A 19,499-nucleotide genomic window follows, 5' to 3' on the forward strand; every position below is an offset into this window, starting at 1 on the left:
ACATTTTATTCGCCTCGAACACGATCACACAATATTCGGATGATTTTTTTCTCTAAAGCTGGTGTGATTGGTTAGGTTGAGGGAGATAAAAAAAAATAATAGTAATAATAATGAATGACCAAACCCCCCTGATACGGCTAATGTGTTACCTCCAACGTCCAATTAGTTAAGATGTCTGCATTTGATATTTTTTAATCGCTACTTTCATATAAATTAACGATTAGAATAAATATTTTTACGTGTTATTTATCGCCACACATGTCGCCAGGAATATTAATTAACGCTTTTCGCCTTCAATGTGAGAAAAAGCATTAACACAACTTAAACCTGGGATAGATGTTACGCGTAATAAGTTACAGAAATATGGCCGAATTACCTCTAAATGTTGGTAAAGCTTGGCAACTAAATAACACTCTGTGGGATTATTAAGTAAGACGCAACATATGCACATATTGCTGATGGGTTATACGAGGTGAAGCAACATTATGAATAATTGTAACAATTTTAAATCCTTCTTTAAAAAAGAAGAAGAAAAAACACCTGAAAATAAATCCAAAAAAAAAAAAAAAGCTGTTGTCCAATCCTAGAAACACAAGAATTAATCAGGGAGTCCATCTATCACACTGTGTAATAAAGGAAGCGACATGGGTTAGGCAGATGATTTGATGAATAATCCCTGGTCGTTTTAATTAACTTTTCCCTGTCCTGTAATGACCAAGCTGGTCAACAGACCCGGTCAATAAGCATGTTAATATCAAACAAATAAAACTGAGGATGATTAAAAACCTCCTGCGTTATTAAATTTGAAATTCAAATGAAATTTATGCTTCCCGTGCACACTGCATGCTAATAGCTCCAACAGAGAGTCCAGGGTTCAACACACATTTCCCCTACAGGTTCTTATTATGTAACATGAGCTTCCTGTATAGATTTTTACAAAATGTCAGCGGGTAAAGTAATGAACCTATTCAGTGCAACCTGTGTTATTTTACGCACGGAGCGCCATCACTTACTTTAATAAATAATTTAAATTAACTACAATACAGAAATTATCAGTATCTCCTAAAATAAATCTACAATTCTGTTTTAGTTGTTAATATAAAGGCAGCAGACTTTCTGAAGTCAGGATCCCCACAGGTCTTTATTTGCTGTTTTAAACTAACACAGCCATGATAAAATGAACCATCCCTCCCGTGAACGATGTGCAGTTTTAATCAAAACTGTCAAGATAATTGAACACAATTACAGTAAATGCGAAAGTTGGAGACGATCTAATAGAGGTCCGAGGACAGAACAATGCACCCTTTATATCTTCTGTAATAGTTTGTGTATATTAACTCTTAAGAAGTTAAAACATGTTGAATCCCGCGGGGGCAAAATTGCACTAGAGTGCACGGTAATTGTCTGATATGAGAAAGATGGAGAAAACTGTGGAGAGGTCCTTGTAAAACAAGCACTTAAAGCTGCAGTGAAATCTGTAAAACACAGACCGAGGACAGAGTGAAGTCGGTCAACTTTTACGCACATGTACATTTGCGGGAAAAGAAAACGCAGATAACTTTTTTTTTAAAAGCTTGCACTTCAGAACGCGAAAGGCTTCTGAAAAATGGAAAAGAAAGAGGAGTTTGAACGCACTTGGTCTACTACATCGCGGTGTTTTTTGCCTCTTGGTGGAGGCGGCGGAGGCGATGGCGCATAATTTGCCAAGCTTTTTATTTACTACGCAGCATCCCACATCGCCAGACACGGGTCATCATTCCTCCTTCTTTAAATTTATGGAATGTGATGTTCTGTAAAAATTTCAGTAAGTGGCCCCTTAATACCTCCTTCCCAATTCACTCTCATTTAACTTTACCTTCCTTCCGCTGTCTTTTATTATGGAGGGGGCGGTGGGGTGGATGAGGGAGGGGAGGTGGGAGGGTGGCGGTGGGGGAGTGGAGAGCTGTCTGAGGCGCTCTATTGATGACCTCACGGTAGTATGTGGCACTGCGACGGGACGAAGCCGCTGATTGGTCGCCCGTGTCACAGCGGCACTTCAAAGCCGGAGAGGAGCCTACAATTGTGGAAGAATGGGCGGAACACATCATTGTATTGCACACCTCTAAAAAAACAGTGCTCTGATTCATAAATATAAAAAGATCCTCTGAGGAGGGCTGTGTTTTTGTGTGATGGCAACTTCACTTCTAGGGGTGAGTCTAAAGGACTTTCTTACTGGTTTAATTAGTTCTTGTCATTGTCCTGCGGAGGGGGATTAAACTTACAGCGGTCGCAAAGTAGCAGCAAAGCCAGTGCGTTGGTTATATTTCCAGCAAGCGGTTTGTATGATAAAGACGAGGCTCTGTAAACTGCATATAGGCTGAGTTTGGCGGTCACCGGCGCTCAAAACACGCATGTTTTCCCTGCTGTCCCGTTTGGCATGCATTTGTAAGCGCCGTCTGACGCATTTCACTTGTCTACTTTCTGTTCATCCAGGTAGGAAATCAAGATAATCTTCTCTGTTGATTACCAAAACTTAAACAAAAATACAGCTTATTAGTCGTCTGCTGAAAAACAGGGAAAGTGTTTCTACTTGAACGCTATTTCCCGATCCGAAAAGAATGCATTAAAATGCCTGTAATTAATCTGTGTAACTTGTAAGTCGCTTACATATTTTCTTGTCCTTTCAGGAGGAGCCGAGGTTAGGATCGACTCCTTTAGCCATGTTAGCTGCAACATGTAACAAAATAGGGAGTCCGAGCCCTTCACCGTCGACAATTTCGGATAACTCCTCGTCATTTGGAAAAGGTTTCCACCCGTGGAAAAGAGCCGCTGCGAGTAGCTGCAGTCTCGGATCCGGCCTGCCCGGTTTCGGGGTATCGCGTAATGGATCTGGCATCTCGGACTCTTTTGGCACCAACAGCTCCACCGGATCCAGTGCCTTTTCCCTCACGTCCGGTACCTCGTCTAGTTCACACTTTGGAAACGATTATTCGGTTTTCCAAGCATCCGTGTCGAGCAGCTCTCAAGAGTCCAGCCACCAGCCGGTCTTCATCTCAAAAGTGCACACCTCAGTGGACAGTTTGCAGGGCATCTATCCGAGGATGAGCGTTGCGCATCCTTACGAGTCCTGGTTCAAATCGTCTCATCCCGGGATCCCCACGGGAGACGTTGGTACCACCGGAGCCTCTGCATGGTGGGATGTGGGAGCGGGATGGATTGACGTTCAGAACCCTAATGGAGCAGCAATACAGACGTCCTTACATTCCGGTGGACTCCAGACCTCCTTGCACTCTCCCCTGGGCGGATATAACTCTGATTACTCGAGTTTAAGTCACTCTGCTTTCAGTACAAGTCCATCTCCACACCTGTTGACAACCGGCCAACACCTGATGGACGGTTTCAAGCCGGTGTTATCCTCTTATCCCGACACAAGCCCCTCTCCTTTAACCGGGGCAGGAGGGACTATGCTCTCCGGGGGTCCACCTGCGTCTTTAGCGGGGTCTCCGAGGTCATCTGCCCGGCGGTACTCGGGAAGAGCCACCTGCGACTGTCCAAACTGCCAGGAGGCGGAGAGACTGGGACCGGCGGGCGCCAGCCTCCGGAGGAAAGGTCTCCACAGCTGTCACATTCCAGGCTGTGGGAAGGTTTACGGGAAAACCTCGCACCTAAAGGCGCATTTGAGGTGGCACACAGGCGAGAGGCCGTTTGTGTGCAACTGGCTCTTTTGCGGAAAAAGGTTCACTCGCTCCGACGAGCTCCAGCGACATTTACGCACACACACAGGGGAGAAGCGATTCGCTTGTCCGGTGTGCAACAAGAGATTTATGCGTAGCGATCACCTGAGTAAACACGTAAAAACTCACAGCGCCGGGGGATCTGCCGGCTCTGGCTCCGGGGGCAGCGGAGGGAAGAGGGGGAGTGATACCGACAGCGAGCACAGTGCACCGGGAAGCCCTCCATGCCATTCCCCAGACCTGTTGCACCCACCTGAGTCGGCCCAGGGAGTAGGCATGAACGGGCTCTAAAAAAACTCCCCCAGTGAAGTGAAAACTGTAAAACAGCAAAGTGTCGTGATGGAATTGTCCGAGAGGACATGAAAGTGGACATACTTTGGTGCATCATCATTGTCATTTAATGAGAAAATCGGCCTCTATGTTTCTTTGACTCTTTCCAAGTGCTTAAGACGTCCAATTGAATAATTTCATAGCCGTGCCATCAGAAACTTCTCATCTGCGGTGTGAAAGTGTAGTCAAGTCCTTGTGTGACACACTGTGGGAGGGCACGAGCAAAACATTTTATTTTTCTTACTGTTTTTCTTTTGCAGCCCGATCCTGAATACGCCTGATGTTTTATTTGTCCGGTATAAGACGCAAAAGACAGAAAACACTGCTGTCAAAATTGTAGAGCCTGAAAAAGTTGAGCAACTGCTATCATGCATATTGTTGAAAACCAAACACTGGCACTTTATTATCGAGCAGGGGAAACTGTTGCTGTCAATGTGGATGGACTGCTCGATAGGAACAAATACCTGTAGAGTATGGCGGTGAGACACGGGAGTGATGATCCCATTAAATAAAGTGATAAAGGAAGAGCAGGTTTATATATATATATATATATATATATATATATATATATATATATATATATATATATATATATATATATATATATATATATATATATCACTGCTATTCTCTTCGCAGCCTACACTATGCGCCAACTTTATCACTAGGCCTGTTGAGGTTACTTAGACTTCGCTGCAAAATGTGTTGTATATAATTACAAATGTAGGTTAGAATAATTACAGCCCAGTGTAAAGGTGAGCAATGTATTTGTCCAGGAGACGATTTTGTATAGGTATTTCTAGCTGTATATGGACTCTAGTAAATATTTGAAAATATACGGAAATGTACTTGGATTTTCTTTGATATGATATAAAATGTATTGTGGGGAGTTATATTTAACCACGACTTTTTCTTGTATTTAGGGATCTATCATTAGGCGCACTTCGAATTTATTTGTAAAGTTTTGAAATCATTTACTGTTTACCCACTCGTTTAATTTAAGTAAGCATGTTGTAAAGTGATTTTAATTTTACAATGATATTTTTTTCTTTCTCTCTCTCTCTCTCTCTCTCCTTCTCTCTCTTACTCCGAGAATGGCTTTTTATGTGAGCCACTCAATAAAGTCAGTATGAAATCAGAAGCACCTGATCGACTCAGTTTGTCGGATTGCTGAGTCATTTAAAAAAAATGTAAACGCCTAAAAGAAACTCATAAATTACACTTTGCCTTCATGTTACATTACAAGTCCGTGTGTTTGCTATTAATGTGAAAAACTGTAGAGTTTCATGATCTCCGTAACGGCCTCCAGCAACGCCAGGCCCTTGCTCACATCTTAATTTAAATTTCAATAATAAAATGTAACGATTATTTAGAAACGGGGAGAAAATTCAGTGTTATTTAAAAAAAATCTATTTAGCTTGAAATAAGTCATTATCGTTTTAAAAAAAAAATCTGTTAAGCAGAAAAATTCAGCCTCTTAACTTTTCTGAGGACGCGGCTTTACCATTAAACCACCGTTTATAATGAGTTAATTTGCGTATAGTAAATACTCGCAGCAACACACTGTAATTAGCATTTTTATTTTGTATTTATCACTACTATTCTTCTTTGTTTCATTCTTTATTTCCATCCAAATCTCCAATATATTTTCATCCTCAGGTTTTTCCTTCTCACTGGTCATTCTTAAAACACTCGTTTTTCTTCCGTTTTTGTAAATGTTACTAATAAATGCACAGCAGGTTGAGTGCCTACGTTATTTATTTTTGTGTGTAAACATTTAGATCGTCTAATGAGGACAGCGCGCGTTCTTCTGCGGAAAGTTTTGTTTCCCTTCAGGCTGGACTTAATTTGACCTCATTTCAAGTCAGAAAATTACTTAAAATCAAGATTCGAAGCAAAAGCACAAGAAATCTGTGGACTTTTCCATTCAGATGTGCTCATTTACTTTACTTGCCTAACACAGAGACTTTTATTTCATTTAGTTGAACATCGTATTTCATGTCATTACAGCTGAAAATAGAGACCGTCTGTCTTTCTTTTTCTTTTTTCTCTTTCTGGTTTCTGGGTTTAAGGCGTCAAATATTAAGAGACGATTGTAACATACAGCGTGCGCACTGACGTAACATTTCCCATCTTCTAAACTGTTTTACAAAAAATAAAAAGTGATGCGTAGGGAAACTAATATAATAAAAACTGAATTATTCTGAGTTTTTTTTTTCCTTCGGATCTCTGAGAAACAGCTTAATCTCTAAACTTCAGAAAGGAGGCTTTGAATTTAAAGCTCTGTAGCGCCATCTAGCGCTATTCTGCTCAACCGACAGTATTTAAAGACCAGCCCTGGATCATCCTGATCAGATTTAAAGCTCGGATTTCTTTTCACTTCGTAGAAAGCATATTGCGATGCCTTAAGCAATTCTGATATATAATCATATCTGATATTAAAGCATGGTTACATTTATAATTGTTGATGCCAGACCTGATTAAAAGTTTAGCCTCTGATTTCAGCTAATCGTCTAATCATGGAATATGCCCTTTTGTAAGTTTACCCACCTCGTCCTCATGAAGTGTTACTGAATCTTCAGACAAAGTTCTGACTCGGACAGTTGTAAGACTCCTAAACATACTTTGTACTTGTAAACAAGGTTAAAGTGATCATTAAAAAAATAAAGTCCTTACACTCACAGCTGCTCCGTTTAGCAGTACACGAGGAAAGCTCATCAGAGTGACTGGATATTTTCTGGGTACATCAAGCTCACAGTCTCCAGATGTTTTGCTGACATGATCTGAAAAAGACTCACAATAGCAAACAGACTCAGTTTCATCTGCTTTTCAATATTATTTTTAAATAATTCCACACTCATTTGCACATTTTCATACAAATAAAGTTGCTCTACTGTGGTCCAAGGATGAAAGAAAAATGAAACAGAGGAGTGCACAAATGATTGACTAAACATATCCTGCTTTTACTGAGTTCATGAATCCCCAAAGTGCTTTGGCATGTGGGATTTGAATATAGAGACATTAAATACTACAGCACTTACACAGCTTTAACCAAAGATTTTGTAGCTGATTTATATGTAGCTGGTCTGCTTAATAAATGTTTACGCAGTGAATTTTCCCTTTAAGCATAAAATGTAGAACATTTTTTTGTTTGTTTTTTAAATTCTGGCTCATTTAAGGTGAAAAGACTTCATGATTCAAATAAAGTAAACCTGAAACTGAGTTTAAAAAAATAATATCATAATAATAACTATTTTTAATTAGTTCAGCATTGTATTTGTGGCTTACCATATTACTGCAAGTTAAGTTTATAAAGTGATGCATCTTCATTTTTTTTATTAAAATCGTTTTAAACATTTCAGTCAGAACACAACAGGCTTGTAGTTTTAAAAGCCGCCTCCAAAATAATCTAACCAGCCAAAAAGTGATCAGTTAATATGAGAGACTCATCTCAGCCAAACGTTTCAGTGCACCACTCCGTGTTGTCATACCATTAGCACCTTACTAGAGTGTTGTTGCATCGCGTGGTCCTCAGAGGAACGTCCCACCGCTGGCCTCATTTGAATTAAGCTGGCCACAGGAAGTGCACGCATGCCAGGATGAAGAGGATGGGCCTGCCAACTGTGGATGAAGGCCACAATAACAGCTATGGTCAGAGCACACAGTGTGTTGGCAGCCAAGTTTATCGTTGATCCGGTCACCTAGAAAACAGGAAAGAAATAATATTATGCCAATGATGCTAAAAATTTGCATCGATTTATGATTTTAGGGTTGTTTAATGAATCTAAAGCCAAATCTTTTGGAGGATAGATAGATAGATAGATAGATAGATAGATAGATAGATAGATAGATAGATAGATAGATAGATAGATAGATAGATAGATAGATAGATAGATAGATAGATAGATGAGTGAATGAGAAATAATATTTTATCTGCAAGGTAAATTTCTGTTTTCCAGAAACAGACAAAAGTATGTACAACTTTAGAGAAATAGGAATGATCACCTATAGTACAGACAAGGTTCTTGATTTGACGTTTTTCATTTCTACTTAATGAACATTTGAGCCGTAAGTGAGATCTGAGCCACAACCCTCCATTTTGTCTTGTAATCAAATGGCTAAACTTCCATAAAAAACTTAACCAAAGCTTCGTCTTTGCTGTCACTGGACAGCAATTACTGGCTTTTAAAAAGAAAATGCCAGATTGGAACTCATGTACCTTTTCAAATCTGTTACTCCCTGTATTTCAATACTTCATGCTTGAAAATAATTTAATTAGCTTTATTTTTCTCTTACAACCACTATTTACCTAAACTTTGAAAATCACAGATTTGTGTTTCATATAATCTCATTAGAGCAGTTCTGGATCATTAAAAACATCAACATACAAACAACTTTACCCAACTTCATTGTTTGAAACAACACACGCTGGCTCACCAGTTGTACGGTAGAGAAATGGCTCCATCAAGTGGCACGATATTGTAAACATTAGACATCCACTTTAATTCGGATTTCTAAACTCAAGTATCTTAAATTAACCGTGTCACACAATCAAGCTAAATAAAGCTTGTATTCCAAATGAAAAGACTCTTGAGAAACTACAGATTGTAAAATGCCCAGTGAAGACCTTTGCAGGCAGTGTACAGACTTTTTCGTCCATATATTTTTGGACAATTATTAATTTTTTGCCAAAAAAACCCAGATGCGATTGAACGGCAGTCTTTCCGTTTTAATTCAAGGGGTTTTTATAAGTATTGCTGTTTAGGAACTGCAGCTATTTCTGTACACAGTCCTCAATTTTAACAGGCTTAAAAATAATTGGACTATTGACTGACAAGCATGCAGCTCAAACCTGTTTCCTGATTTCATCACAGATTAAGCAGATAAAAGATCTGGAGTTGATTCCTGTTGAACCTGTATTTTGTATCTTTTCACTGGAGCTCTTAATAGAGTGTGCAAAGAGATGTTGGTGATTAGGGCTGCCACAAACGATTATTTTGATAGTCGACTAGTCACCGATTATTTTTGCGATTAGTCGACTAATCAGATCATGCATCCATTGGACTTAAAACGTACAGCTTATTGCACCAGCAGCATCTGCTCTTATATAACTATCATTAGCTTACAGCTTTAAGTGTTTAAGGTACGTGCTAACTAAAAATAAAGACAAGATGATAGTTTATTAAATTTTAATGAAATTTGCAGATTGTTTCGGTGAAGTTTAATAAACTCCTTGCTATCTCAAATATAACGGGACACGGGAGTATATTCTCGAGCATCTCACACTTCTGATAATCAGTTGTCTGCTTGACGTTTATTCAGCTGTGTAAAAACTATAACTTTAATCTCAGCCAAACCAATTTACTCAGGAACAAATAAAATACTGAAAAAAGCCAAACAATAACATTTTTAAGTTATCTAAGTGACTTATATATGTTTAACCTGAGTAGCGAAAGACTGCGGTGGGTTTGAAAACCGGCTCTAGTGAGCCTTGCCCCCGGCTAGCTGTCGAGCTAGTGGGTAACAGACGTCTCCGAAACCTAGGAGCGCTTTTGAAAATATGTGGCGTCTTGATAAACTGAGCAGATATTTGAAGTTTACACAGTTACATTCTCGCTTGAAAATGTGTTAAACGTTTATTTTGTGACCCACAAAGAATAATAAGAGTAATATTAAAACTAAGTAGCTGCCGCCATTGTTGGAAACTGAGCTGGGCTGCGCTATGAATTCTGGGACAGAGCTACTTCTTCTTCTTCGGGGTTTAACAGCAGCTGGCATCCTTGTACATGCAGTGCTGCCATCTTCTGTTTCAGTCCGTTATTACACTCTTAAATCCAACTACTTATTCCTGCGTCTTTTGGGATCTTACAAAGCTTCAAATGATGCGTCGACTATTAAATCAGTCGTCGACGATTTTGATAGTCGACGTAATCGTGACTAGTCGACTAATCGTGGCAGCCCTATTGGTGATAGCGAAAAAGAAAATAATTAGATTGAAAAAACAAAGTAAACCAACCCGATTGGCAGCCGAAACTTTAGGAGGGGCCAAATCAACAATCATACAACAAAGGAATGCACTGGCCAGCTCAACAACATCAAAAGGCCTGAAAGACCAAAGAAGACAACAAAACTGCACAACTTCCCAACATCCAAGTTAAGAACAAGAAGGTAGGAGTGCCACTGTCAAGGTCTCTACATTTACATTAATACCTTTATTAATGTAAATACCAAGAGTTAACAACATGATGCAAGCCACTGGTTACACTGAAGAACAAGAAAGCCTCAAAGTGAAAACAAACAAACAAAAAACATAAATATATTGTACAACATCCATCCATCTATTTTCTTCCACTTGTCTAATTCAGGGTTGCCCATTCCAGCTACCATAGGACAAGAGGTGTGGTACACTCTGGACAGGTCACCAAGTTAATCTGTGCAAAGTTTTTTTGTTTTGTGTAGACAGACAACTATTCACACCGATGGGCAGTTTTGAGTCACCAATTAACCTTTGGACCATGAGAGAAATCTGGAGTACCCAGAGGGGACCCACGCAAACAAAGGGAGAACATACCAACTCCACACAGCCCGATGGTGGAGTCTTCTTGCTCTAAGGCAACGGTGCTAACTGCTGTGCCACCATGCTGCCCACTATTGTACAATGTACCATTTTTTGTTTTGGTTTTTTTAAATAAAGGATTTTTTTTTCATATTAATTTCATTTTTTCAATTTTTCATATTAATTTAGATGGAACATCTACAACCATTCTAAGAACAGATAATGTACCAGCAGGAGAAAAAAACAATTTTGCACAGATTAACTTCCAAGATTAACTTCATATGTAGAAGAAAAGGAACTTCTCATGATGACAAGCATACCACACTGTCTGTCAAACATGGTGGAGGCAGTGTTATTGTATGGCAAGGGCAGGTAAGGCTGCTGTGCATTATAAATGTACACATATGGAAAACAAGGGCTAAAGGGGTTATAGAACAAAAAAATGATAAGTAGTTTCGTAGTATGTGAAAACATTGTAACTGAGCTGAGAAGAAGGAAAACGAGAGATATGAAACTAGGTAACGATTTGCCGTGGGAGCTTTTATTATTGTAAAATGTAAAACAAGATGTGAATAATTTGTGCATGGTGCTTGTATTATGTGTATTTGTAATTGTGTATTTTGATATTTAAATAAAGTAATTAAAAAAAAAAAAAAAAAAGTAAGGCTGCTGGTGGAACCAGGTCACTAATGTTTATTGATGATGTGAGTCCTGATAAAGCAGCAGGATGAAGGGTACAGGTCTACACTGTTAGCCTTTGCAGTAATTTCCATAGCTTAGTACTGCAAAATCAACAATAAAAAACTCTAAAGGATGTTTGCAGTTTAGTACTGTAATTTGCATGTAATTGTGGGAAAATTCCATGAGATTAAATTATTTTTACGGTAACTCACCGTACTCATGGAAACAGCTGTAAAATACAGCAAATGTAACAATTGGTGATGTTACTGAGATTATACTATTACACCATCCGGATTTCTGTTGTTTTCTACTGTAGATCTAAGAGTAATTACTTAAATCCTCATTCAGAGTGTATTACTATAAAATGCGATTCACTGTGAAAGTAGTATAACATATAAACTACAATATACAGCATAATTTTTAACTTAAGGAGTAAGTTGCAGCCACACTAAAATTTAATTCCTTTAACTGAATGGAACCTCATATATTAATAAATGTATTTGTTTATTCAAACAATGTGAAACATTATTACAGCCCACTTTGTATCAAACAACCAGTCTCACTCTTACCAAAAAGAATATTTAAGTATAAGTATACTTTAAAAACTAGAAAACAAGCAAGTATACCTTTAGTTTACTTTGTATGTATTTTCTTCCTTTTTTAGACCAAATTACATTTAAGCATACTTTAAGTACAGTATACAGAAAAGTATAAGTACATTTAGTCTATACTTGTAGTATAGTAGTGCTTGTAGTATACTATGTAGTATGTAATTTATTTGAAGTATACCTGAGGTTTACTAAGAAGTACAAAGAAATACCCAGCATGCATTGCAGTGCTTTAACTGTGAAATTAAAACAACTATGAAACAAATGATTGATGTTTTAAAACAAGAATCTGTCAAAAATTCTTGTGCAATTCTTTTACCTTTTGAACAGAGTAAGTGGGGTAAATCATTAATTTAAAAAATGAAATTGTTCAAGCCGTGAGTGAAAAGGGTCAATAGTTAATAAACCTCAACTCTCAAAACACTTTCTCACCTGTTCACAATATAATTCTTATGGAAGCCCGTTTCCGCCACTAAATAAAAACAAAACAGCTAGTATCCATAACTTGAAATTTTGAGTTATTTTCTCAAAATTTCGACTTATTAATTCGAAATTTCGAGAAAAGTAACTCGAAATTTCGAGTTACTTTTCTCAAAATTTCGAGTTAGCTCTGCCAATCAAAAATATACGTGAATGAGGTCGCTTTCTTGTTACCCGGAAGCATATGGCGCAGAGGAACGCGCACTCAAAAACGGATCCCAACAAATTGGCGCTTTCGCGAGTACGTTTGCTGATAGTAACACCATGTGATTCAGCTAATAACACAGGGATTTCATCATTTGTGAAGCCAGGCTGAAAACACTCAGCAATCTGTGCATTCACGACTGGATGTAATACCGGTAGCTTAGCTGTAGCATTTGTAGCTGAGGGCTTCAGCTTCCGGGTAACAAGGAAATGACGTCATTCACGTAGATTACTGATTGGCAGCGCTAACTCGAAATTTCGAGTTGCTTTTCTCAAAATTTTGAGTTAATAAATCTAAATTTCGAGTTAATATGTCGAAATTTCGAGAAAGTAACTCGGATTTTCGAGAAAATAACTCGAAATTTTGAGTTATGGATCCTTATTTTTATTTTTTTTAGTGGCGGAAACGGGCTTCCATAAATTCTGGTACTTGAACTATGGGTGCAGTTCTCTACAAATGAAGCCTTCTGATAGTTAGATCTGATATTTGGGGAATGAAGAGATTTGTTACATGTGAAAAGTATGTTTCAATTGCATTTTAATTACTGTTTTTCAATCAGGAGTAACTCCAATATTAACTAAAAAGTAAATTAATAGTATACTTGTAAGGTTAGTATTGTGATAGAGTCGAGTATATTTTAATTATACTCTTGTAGACATTATGACATTATGCTAGTACATTTATGGTGAACAAAAAGTACATCTAAAAGTTAATTTCAAGAATACTGTTATGTACTAAAACGGGGGCAAATAAAGTCCCAAGAAGCATTATTAGTATATGTACTAGGTAAGGTATACTTGGGAAATATAATTGAAGTATACTTATTTTTTGTATGGCCAGCAACAAAAACTAATGGCTACATTTAGAGTAATGTTTAAAAATGACTTCATTTAGCAGGGTGTTCCTTTTTTCTCTTCTTATTCTTTCTTATATTGGACCTTCATTTGTTTTGTATAAGGTGGTACTTTTTAAGACACCTCTGCCTAACTACAGTGAAATAACCTAATAATATGCTCTGGTCGTCATTTTACACAAGTTAAGGTGTCACATCCATGAAACCTACACCACTAACCAGCATCAGTCCTACAACTTCACTCTCAAAATTAATCAATTCTGTGACAAGCAGAAACTGTATTTTTAGCGGTGCATTTTGTGGCAGGCCAGACTGCTATTAAATGCACTCTCCTAAAGAAATAATTCCTTTGTAGCACCACTTCGTCTTGGTTCAGAAGAGATGTCCTGGATATACGTGATAATGTAACACGGGTGTTTATGTTTGTTCATGTTTAGCGCGTTAGGTTGTGTTTTTAAAGCGATTGTTACGTTTTTAAAGCTTTTTAATGCGACAGGTGAGATAGCCGACACCACACCTTCACCTGACGTACAACGTGACGTATGACGCACACGTCGGGTATTCACTTTCAAAACAACAATGGGGATAGAAAATATTGCTCGAGGTGGTTAATGCTCCTTTCGCTGGTTGCCAACCACCATTAAATAACAACAAGAAGAAAATATTGATCTGCTTTTCTTAGTTTTGCACGTTTAAGACGCAATTCAGACTCAAACAAAGCTGCAAAGCAGGAGAACAACATGGCCATCAACTATTCTGTGCCACAGATCCAGTTCGCTGCAGCACAGAGTGATGATGAGACCGTTAACATGTGCAACTTAGAAGTAGTCAGAGGTAACTGGATGTTCAATCGGGTTAAATGCAAGGTTGATTGGATTATATCTGAAGGTCGTATGCTATTCGTGATAACTCTGCTAGACTCCAAATTGCTCGTCCATGCGGGAGTATCTCAAAAGTAAATTAAACCTCTTAACACTTTTTTCCCTAAACGGACTGACATGGGACACATTAAAGTTGGATTGACACCAGCTAATCAGTCTGAAGGTAAGTGTTTTTTCACTTATTCGAGAGAAGTCCGAAATGCGTTCTTATTACTGTTTGTTTTGACTTTTAAGCTACCCTACCAGGATATTTTCATTCAAATGCTAAGACAAAATGTCAATATCTAGGAATGTGGAGACTCAAAAGACTAGTTAGGTAATAGTTGCCGATGGATTTATGAGACTTGATAGAAACTTGGACGTTTGCAACAGGTGAATCGGTGAAATACCGAGGTTGCGCCCAAATGCTTAAAGCTGTTAGCTGGTCAGTGTTTTCAGGTGTGCTTGTACTACCTGTACGGTGCGGAGTGCTGACTAAGTCATGTTAAACCCATTAAAGCGTCGAGCTCAAATATCTTTTCATTTTTGTGCACTGTTCTCTTGTCGGCACACATTTTCTGTTTATTGAAGCCTTTTGTGAATAATTTTGATCATGTAAAAACTGGGAATTGGTCCCTATTGACAATACTCTTATTTTTTTGCATTGCACATGTCATTTAGGAAAGGTAATTGGTCACTGAACTTTTTGCAACTATGTGTATTTCTAAATTTTGTGGCTTCAGTGCACGCAAATTTATATTGTTCAGTTTGCATGTTAAAAGCCACAAACATGTAGCTAACTATAGGCTTTCTTGTGGAACTGAGAACTGTCCTGCCACTTTCAGAACATTTTCTGCCGTTCATTCACATATGCCTAGGAATCACAGAACAAGAAGGGAGACCACTGAGGAAGAGTTTTATAAGTTGACTGGTGACCTCAGCTGTCAAGTTCCTGGATGTGGGTATGCTGCACAAAACTTCACAACTCTTTGTGCCCCTCTCAGATTTCATATCAAAAATGGGGGAAAAAGTATTATGTCCATTTGAAAGTTGCTCTAAATACTTCAGTGTCTGAACATCATTTCCCAGCCATATTTCTTGAAAATATAAGTAGACAGTTCAGCAGTCAAGGCAACAAGAAATTGGGGAATTTGCCATAATACAAGGAATGACACAGTTAATCTATTAGAAGACAGTTGACTTTGTGTCATTTAAAAATGCAGGCTAAAATGCTCTTGCCAACCAGCACTATATAGAGCATCATAGAGGAATTTCAGGATCTTTGCAGCTGTGCAATGCATGAAACAAAAGTAGACACTGAATCTAACACCATTAACCTTTCATTGGTAATGGTAGGACTAAGGGTGGAAATTGTGACAAACTGTAAAATATACTGTATTTTACGATGTATTTTTCAACTTTTCAATGCAAGACCTTGAGTTTGTAGTTCTTTTGCAGTCCTCGGATTGATTTCAACTGCCTTTCTGTTAGTATTCAATCCTAATTGCAGGGTTCATCTTTTAATGAGGACATATTTGTTGAAATAGCCATATGAAGTTGCTTTTCCAATGGTCTCTCTCTCTTTTTTTTAGATGGCAGACCAAAGAACCTGAATGACACCATTACTCTGGAGCTTGGGAAAGATTTCCACTCCAACTGTCGCATGCAATCACAAGAGGAGACAGAGGTCATCCAGAGGACAGGAGAAGTATGGTTAGAATTGTTGTGGAGGCCATGCCAGTTAACTGCAGAAACCCTAAACGTGCATCTTGTGAAGAGGTTGCTAAGATCATTGCAAACAGATGCCCTCAAACATTTGCAGATTTTACTGAAAAGGGAGAAAGACTGGGTTGTGGACATTATTCACTACTAAGAAGCATCAAATCTAGAGTTGAACATGTTAATCGAGATAATACAACACATAGACTTCGTCAAACAAAGAGAACCAGGAATGAGGAAGACTGCAGTCCCAACAGTAGTGGAACCCCACCTAAAAAAGTTAGATGCCTTGTTGATAGCTATGGTTGTATAAATTGGCAGCCAGTTGAACTTCCTGAGGGGGACACGCCAGCTTCTTTAGAGGAAAAGAAACACATCTTGTTAACAATTTTTAATTCAGAAGGACCTGGAGCGGTGGAAAGACCTGATGTGGATGACTTCATGTGCCTCACATATATTTCTCAGCGGCAGCTTATCAACAGTTGTCCCTTACTTTCAGTAGCTGAAATTCAGGAGCAGTGGCCATTCTTGTTTACTCGGAAAGGTCTTTCGAACCACTTTCACAAACTCACAGGCATCGATATCAGTGAGCGCTTAGGTCAGGCCCTCATAACCAAAGGCAGAAGGATTATTAACTATTTCTCCAGCCAGAAGCTCAAATGGAACCTTGGTATAAGGACACTCATCCAGCAGATAGAAAGTGAGGGAGTTCTGACCAACAACAAGGTTGGCACAGCAGCCATACTTCTCATGATGAAGTATTACAAGGAAGACGAAGACTCCCTCTTTATCTTAGCAGATGTAAGCTTTTTTCATAGAGCTCTATGTTTAATGCTGTTGCTTGCTGTCCTGTTTTTTGGGGGGTTTTTTGTTACATAAAATGTCTTGGTCCTTTTTCTGGCAGGAAACATCTACCAGGATGTCCCTTGAAGCAGAGAGCAACCTGCCAAGCACCCCAAGGCTGATTATGCTTGGTAAGAAGTCATTCATGAAATAGAGCTGATTAGACTATATTAAAATTTCTGTTTGGCACAGGAGCTTTTCGTGGACACAGGTATCCAGTCTCTGTTTTGTTACCTCAAATTTCTGTAATTTCCTTTATAAACCAAGGTTGTTGGACATGTGTCTCAGTGAATCCAGCAAAGTAACAATATCAAATTTCACATTACATATTACTGATCAACATAGTCAATACTGTAAAGTTTAACAGCAGCACAAACTATAAATTCCAAAATCACCATACAGTTGATTCATCTCCGGTAATTTAATTGGGCTGACTCTTTGTTAGGTGTGTTTAATGTGCAGAATAATTCCCAATTATGTACAATTATAACATGTTAAAACAGACTTATGTACATAAGGCCATTAATAATTAACTGTATGCAGCTATTTGCTTTATGACTATCTAGACAGTGTGAAGAAGTGAAGTATTGAAATTATTTTATGTTGCATAATGACAACATGTTGCCCCTATACATTTAAGGACAAAGTTCAATGACCACCACCTGCTGGATGGTGAGTGCAGAGGGGCGTGTAATTGTTGAGCTGGACAAAGAGAACACCTTTGCTGATGCAATGTCAGTCTTCTTTGGTTCATTCTACGTATTGAATGCGAAAGGTTGTTCACATTAACCCTCATGTCACAACTTTCCTCCAGCGGCTTACTGAATTTGAGTGGAGAACTTCAAATTAGGTAACTGTTTTTGCCATTTTTAGTGAATTTCTTGTATAATTTAAGTGACCAATGTGTTGTTACCTGTGTCTCCACAGATGATCCATGGCCCATGCTTTCTGGACATTCACACAAGACGAACAACATTGAAGACAAGCTCTCTCACCATCTTGCAAGACGCTGTCTCTGTCCAATAGGTTTTTTGAGTGCAACAGTTTTGATTTTTTTTCCTTCTTTTAACTGTTTGTTAAAAATTATTTCAGCTACTTACACTTTAATTGTCACATGTATTGGCTCACCCTACAAATCAATGAACTCAGTCCACAAAGCAAGATCAGGGTTCAGTGCAGGTCAGTCAAGTTCCTTCACACCACACACGCTCATCCATGTCCTTGTGGACCCTGTTTTGTGCATTGATTTGGTAGTGTGAGCCAGTATTTTGGACAAAGTGTATATAAAGGCAGAAGTGTGGGGCTTGATATTATATTCATTACAATTCAGTTTATTTGTATGGTGCCAGCAAAATGAATGCCAAGGCACTTCACATTGTACTACAAAATATAACTAAGAAAACCCAACACTTGAGCATATGTTGTCTGCCATGATATGGATATGACATAATATCGTTATTGTTTGTACAACCATCTGAGAAAATAATGGATTACATGGTTTAGTAAAAACAAGTGCTTCCTCAATGAAAATGTCTTTTCAGTTCTTTTCAGTTTTTGATTTTGGAAATGTGTAATTCAGCAGGGAAAAATCAGAACAGAAATAAAAAGTGGTGTGAAGCATGTGAACTATATTTTGTGTGTGTGTGTGTATATCTATCTTGATCAATCGATCGATAGTGGGTATATATATGTTTTTATATAAAAATATATATAAATAAATGGTACTTTTTTTTTTAATATACAATACAATTTTTTGGGAACCCTCCAGTCTCTTACAGTATGTTACTGTTAACTGAAATTACGGTAAATTACGACCTGTTAAACAGTAAATGGCCGCCTGTTGAGACATGGTATCCTCTAGCAGAGATGAATATTTTTGGTACTGATGATGCGTGATAACTGTAAGTTACTGGTTAATATATTGCAGTTTATTACCTTGCAGCGGGCTTACAGTGACATACCGTGAATAAACGGTAGTATACCAATTTTTTAATCACAGTATGATGTTACTTTGTTACAGTTTTTCTCAGTCGCTTTGGTGCGTTCCTCAGAACACCATTAACATTTGCACAGCAGTTAGTGCATTTCCCAAAACAATTAGTGCAAACTGCAAAACCTAGTGGATAGCCTGCAAAAGCACGTCACATGCACAGAATTGATTATCCATACCTCAAAAGCAAGTATCCATGTCAATGAAACTGTCAGTGCCATCAAAATGAAAAGTCTTGACACCATCTTTATGAACAAGATAGTCAAATGGCATTGTCATGTTTCCACTATGACAGTTTATAATTTCAGTGTTTCCCATTGCAAAAACAATTGGTGACACCTGAAAATGCTGACGACAGCACTATGGCCTACCTGTACAGCCATCTGAAATGTGCAGTAAAGTCACTGTAGATGTTATGGGAGTCTTGGGAGTAACTGAGACACTGAATACGTACGTTTCACATTTCCATTGTGTAGAAGTGTTTGTAATCCTACAGAATTGTGCAAAAGAAAAATATGCTACAGTCACTTGTTCACTGTAGAATACATGTAAACATAAAATCACCCATGTGGTAGAGCTGTGCACTAATGTGAACAATAAACAGCACATGTAACAGTACAGTAAATCATTCTGGCACATCCAGACGTTCCTGACTGTCTGG

The 19,499-nt window shown here is 38.2% G+C and overlaps 2 protein-coding genes across 3 annotated transcripts; both read left to right on the forward strand.

Moving 5' to 3' along the window:
- Nucleotides 1–2,057: 2,057 nt before the first annotated feature.
- Nucleotides 2,058–5,184, forward strand: sp8b (sp8 transcription factor b). 2 transcript variants are annotated; one of them, XM_084944848.1, is made up of 2 exons: nucleotides 2,058–2,189; nucleotides 2,667–5,184. In XM_084944848.1, exons 1-2 carry the CDS (start codon nucleotides 2,169–2,171, stop codon nucleotides 4,002–4,004), a joined length of 1,359 nt encoding a protein of 452 aa, XP_084800974.1. In that variant the 5' UTR covers nucleotides 2,058–2,168; the 3' UTR covers nucleotides 4,005–5,184. The 2 variants fall into 2 exon arrangements, with proteins under 2 accessions (XP_084800974.1, XP_084800975.1); XM_084944849.1 differs by lacking the exon at nucleotides 2,058–2,189 and adding an exon at nucleotides 2,196–2,472.
- A 10,618-nt stretch (nucleotides 5,185–15,802) lies between these two features.
- LOC146377576 (uncharacterized) lies at nucleotides 15,803–17,002 on the forward strand. The gene is made up of 2 exons (XM_084942586.1): nucleotides 15,803–16,806; nucleotides 16,910–17,002. Exons 1-2 carry the CDS (start codon nucleotides 15,997–15,999, stop codon nucleotides 17,000–17,002), a joined length of 903 nt encoding a protein of 300 aa, XP_084798712.1. The 5' UTR covers nucleotides 15,803–15,996.
- Nucleotides 17,003–19,499: the final 2,497 nt, after the last annotated feature.

This window comes from Perissodus microlepis, chromosome 11 (genome assembly GCF_051167445.1).
Source record: "Perissodus microlepis isolate ML-2025 ecotype Zambia chromosome 11, ASM5116744v1, whole genome shotgun sequence".
Classification (NCBI taxonomy): Eukaryota; Metazoa; Chordata; class Actinopteri; order Cichliformes; family Cichlidae; genus Perissodus; species Perissodus microlepis.

Coding starts and splice junctions, on each gene's coding strand:
- LOC146377576 (XM_084942586.1), top strand. CDS start 15,997: ATGGTTAGAATTGTTGTGGAGGCCATGCCAGTTAACTGCAGAAACCCT. Junction 16,807..16,909: donor CCCTCTTTATCTTAGCAGAT/GTAAGCTTTTTT, acceptor TTTTTCTGGCAG/GAAACATCTACCAGGATGTC.
- sp8b (XM_084944848.1), top strand. CDS start 2,169: ATGGCAACTTCACTTCTAGGG. Junction 2,190..2,666: donor TGGCAACTTCACTTCTAGGG/GTGAGTCTAAAG, acceptor TTGTCCTTTCAG/GAGGAGCCGAGGTTAGGATC.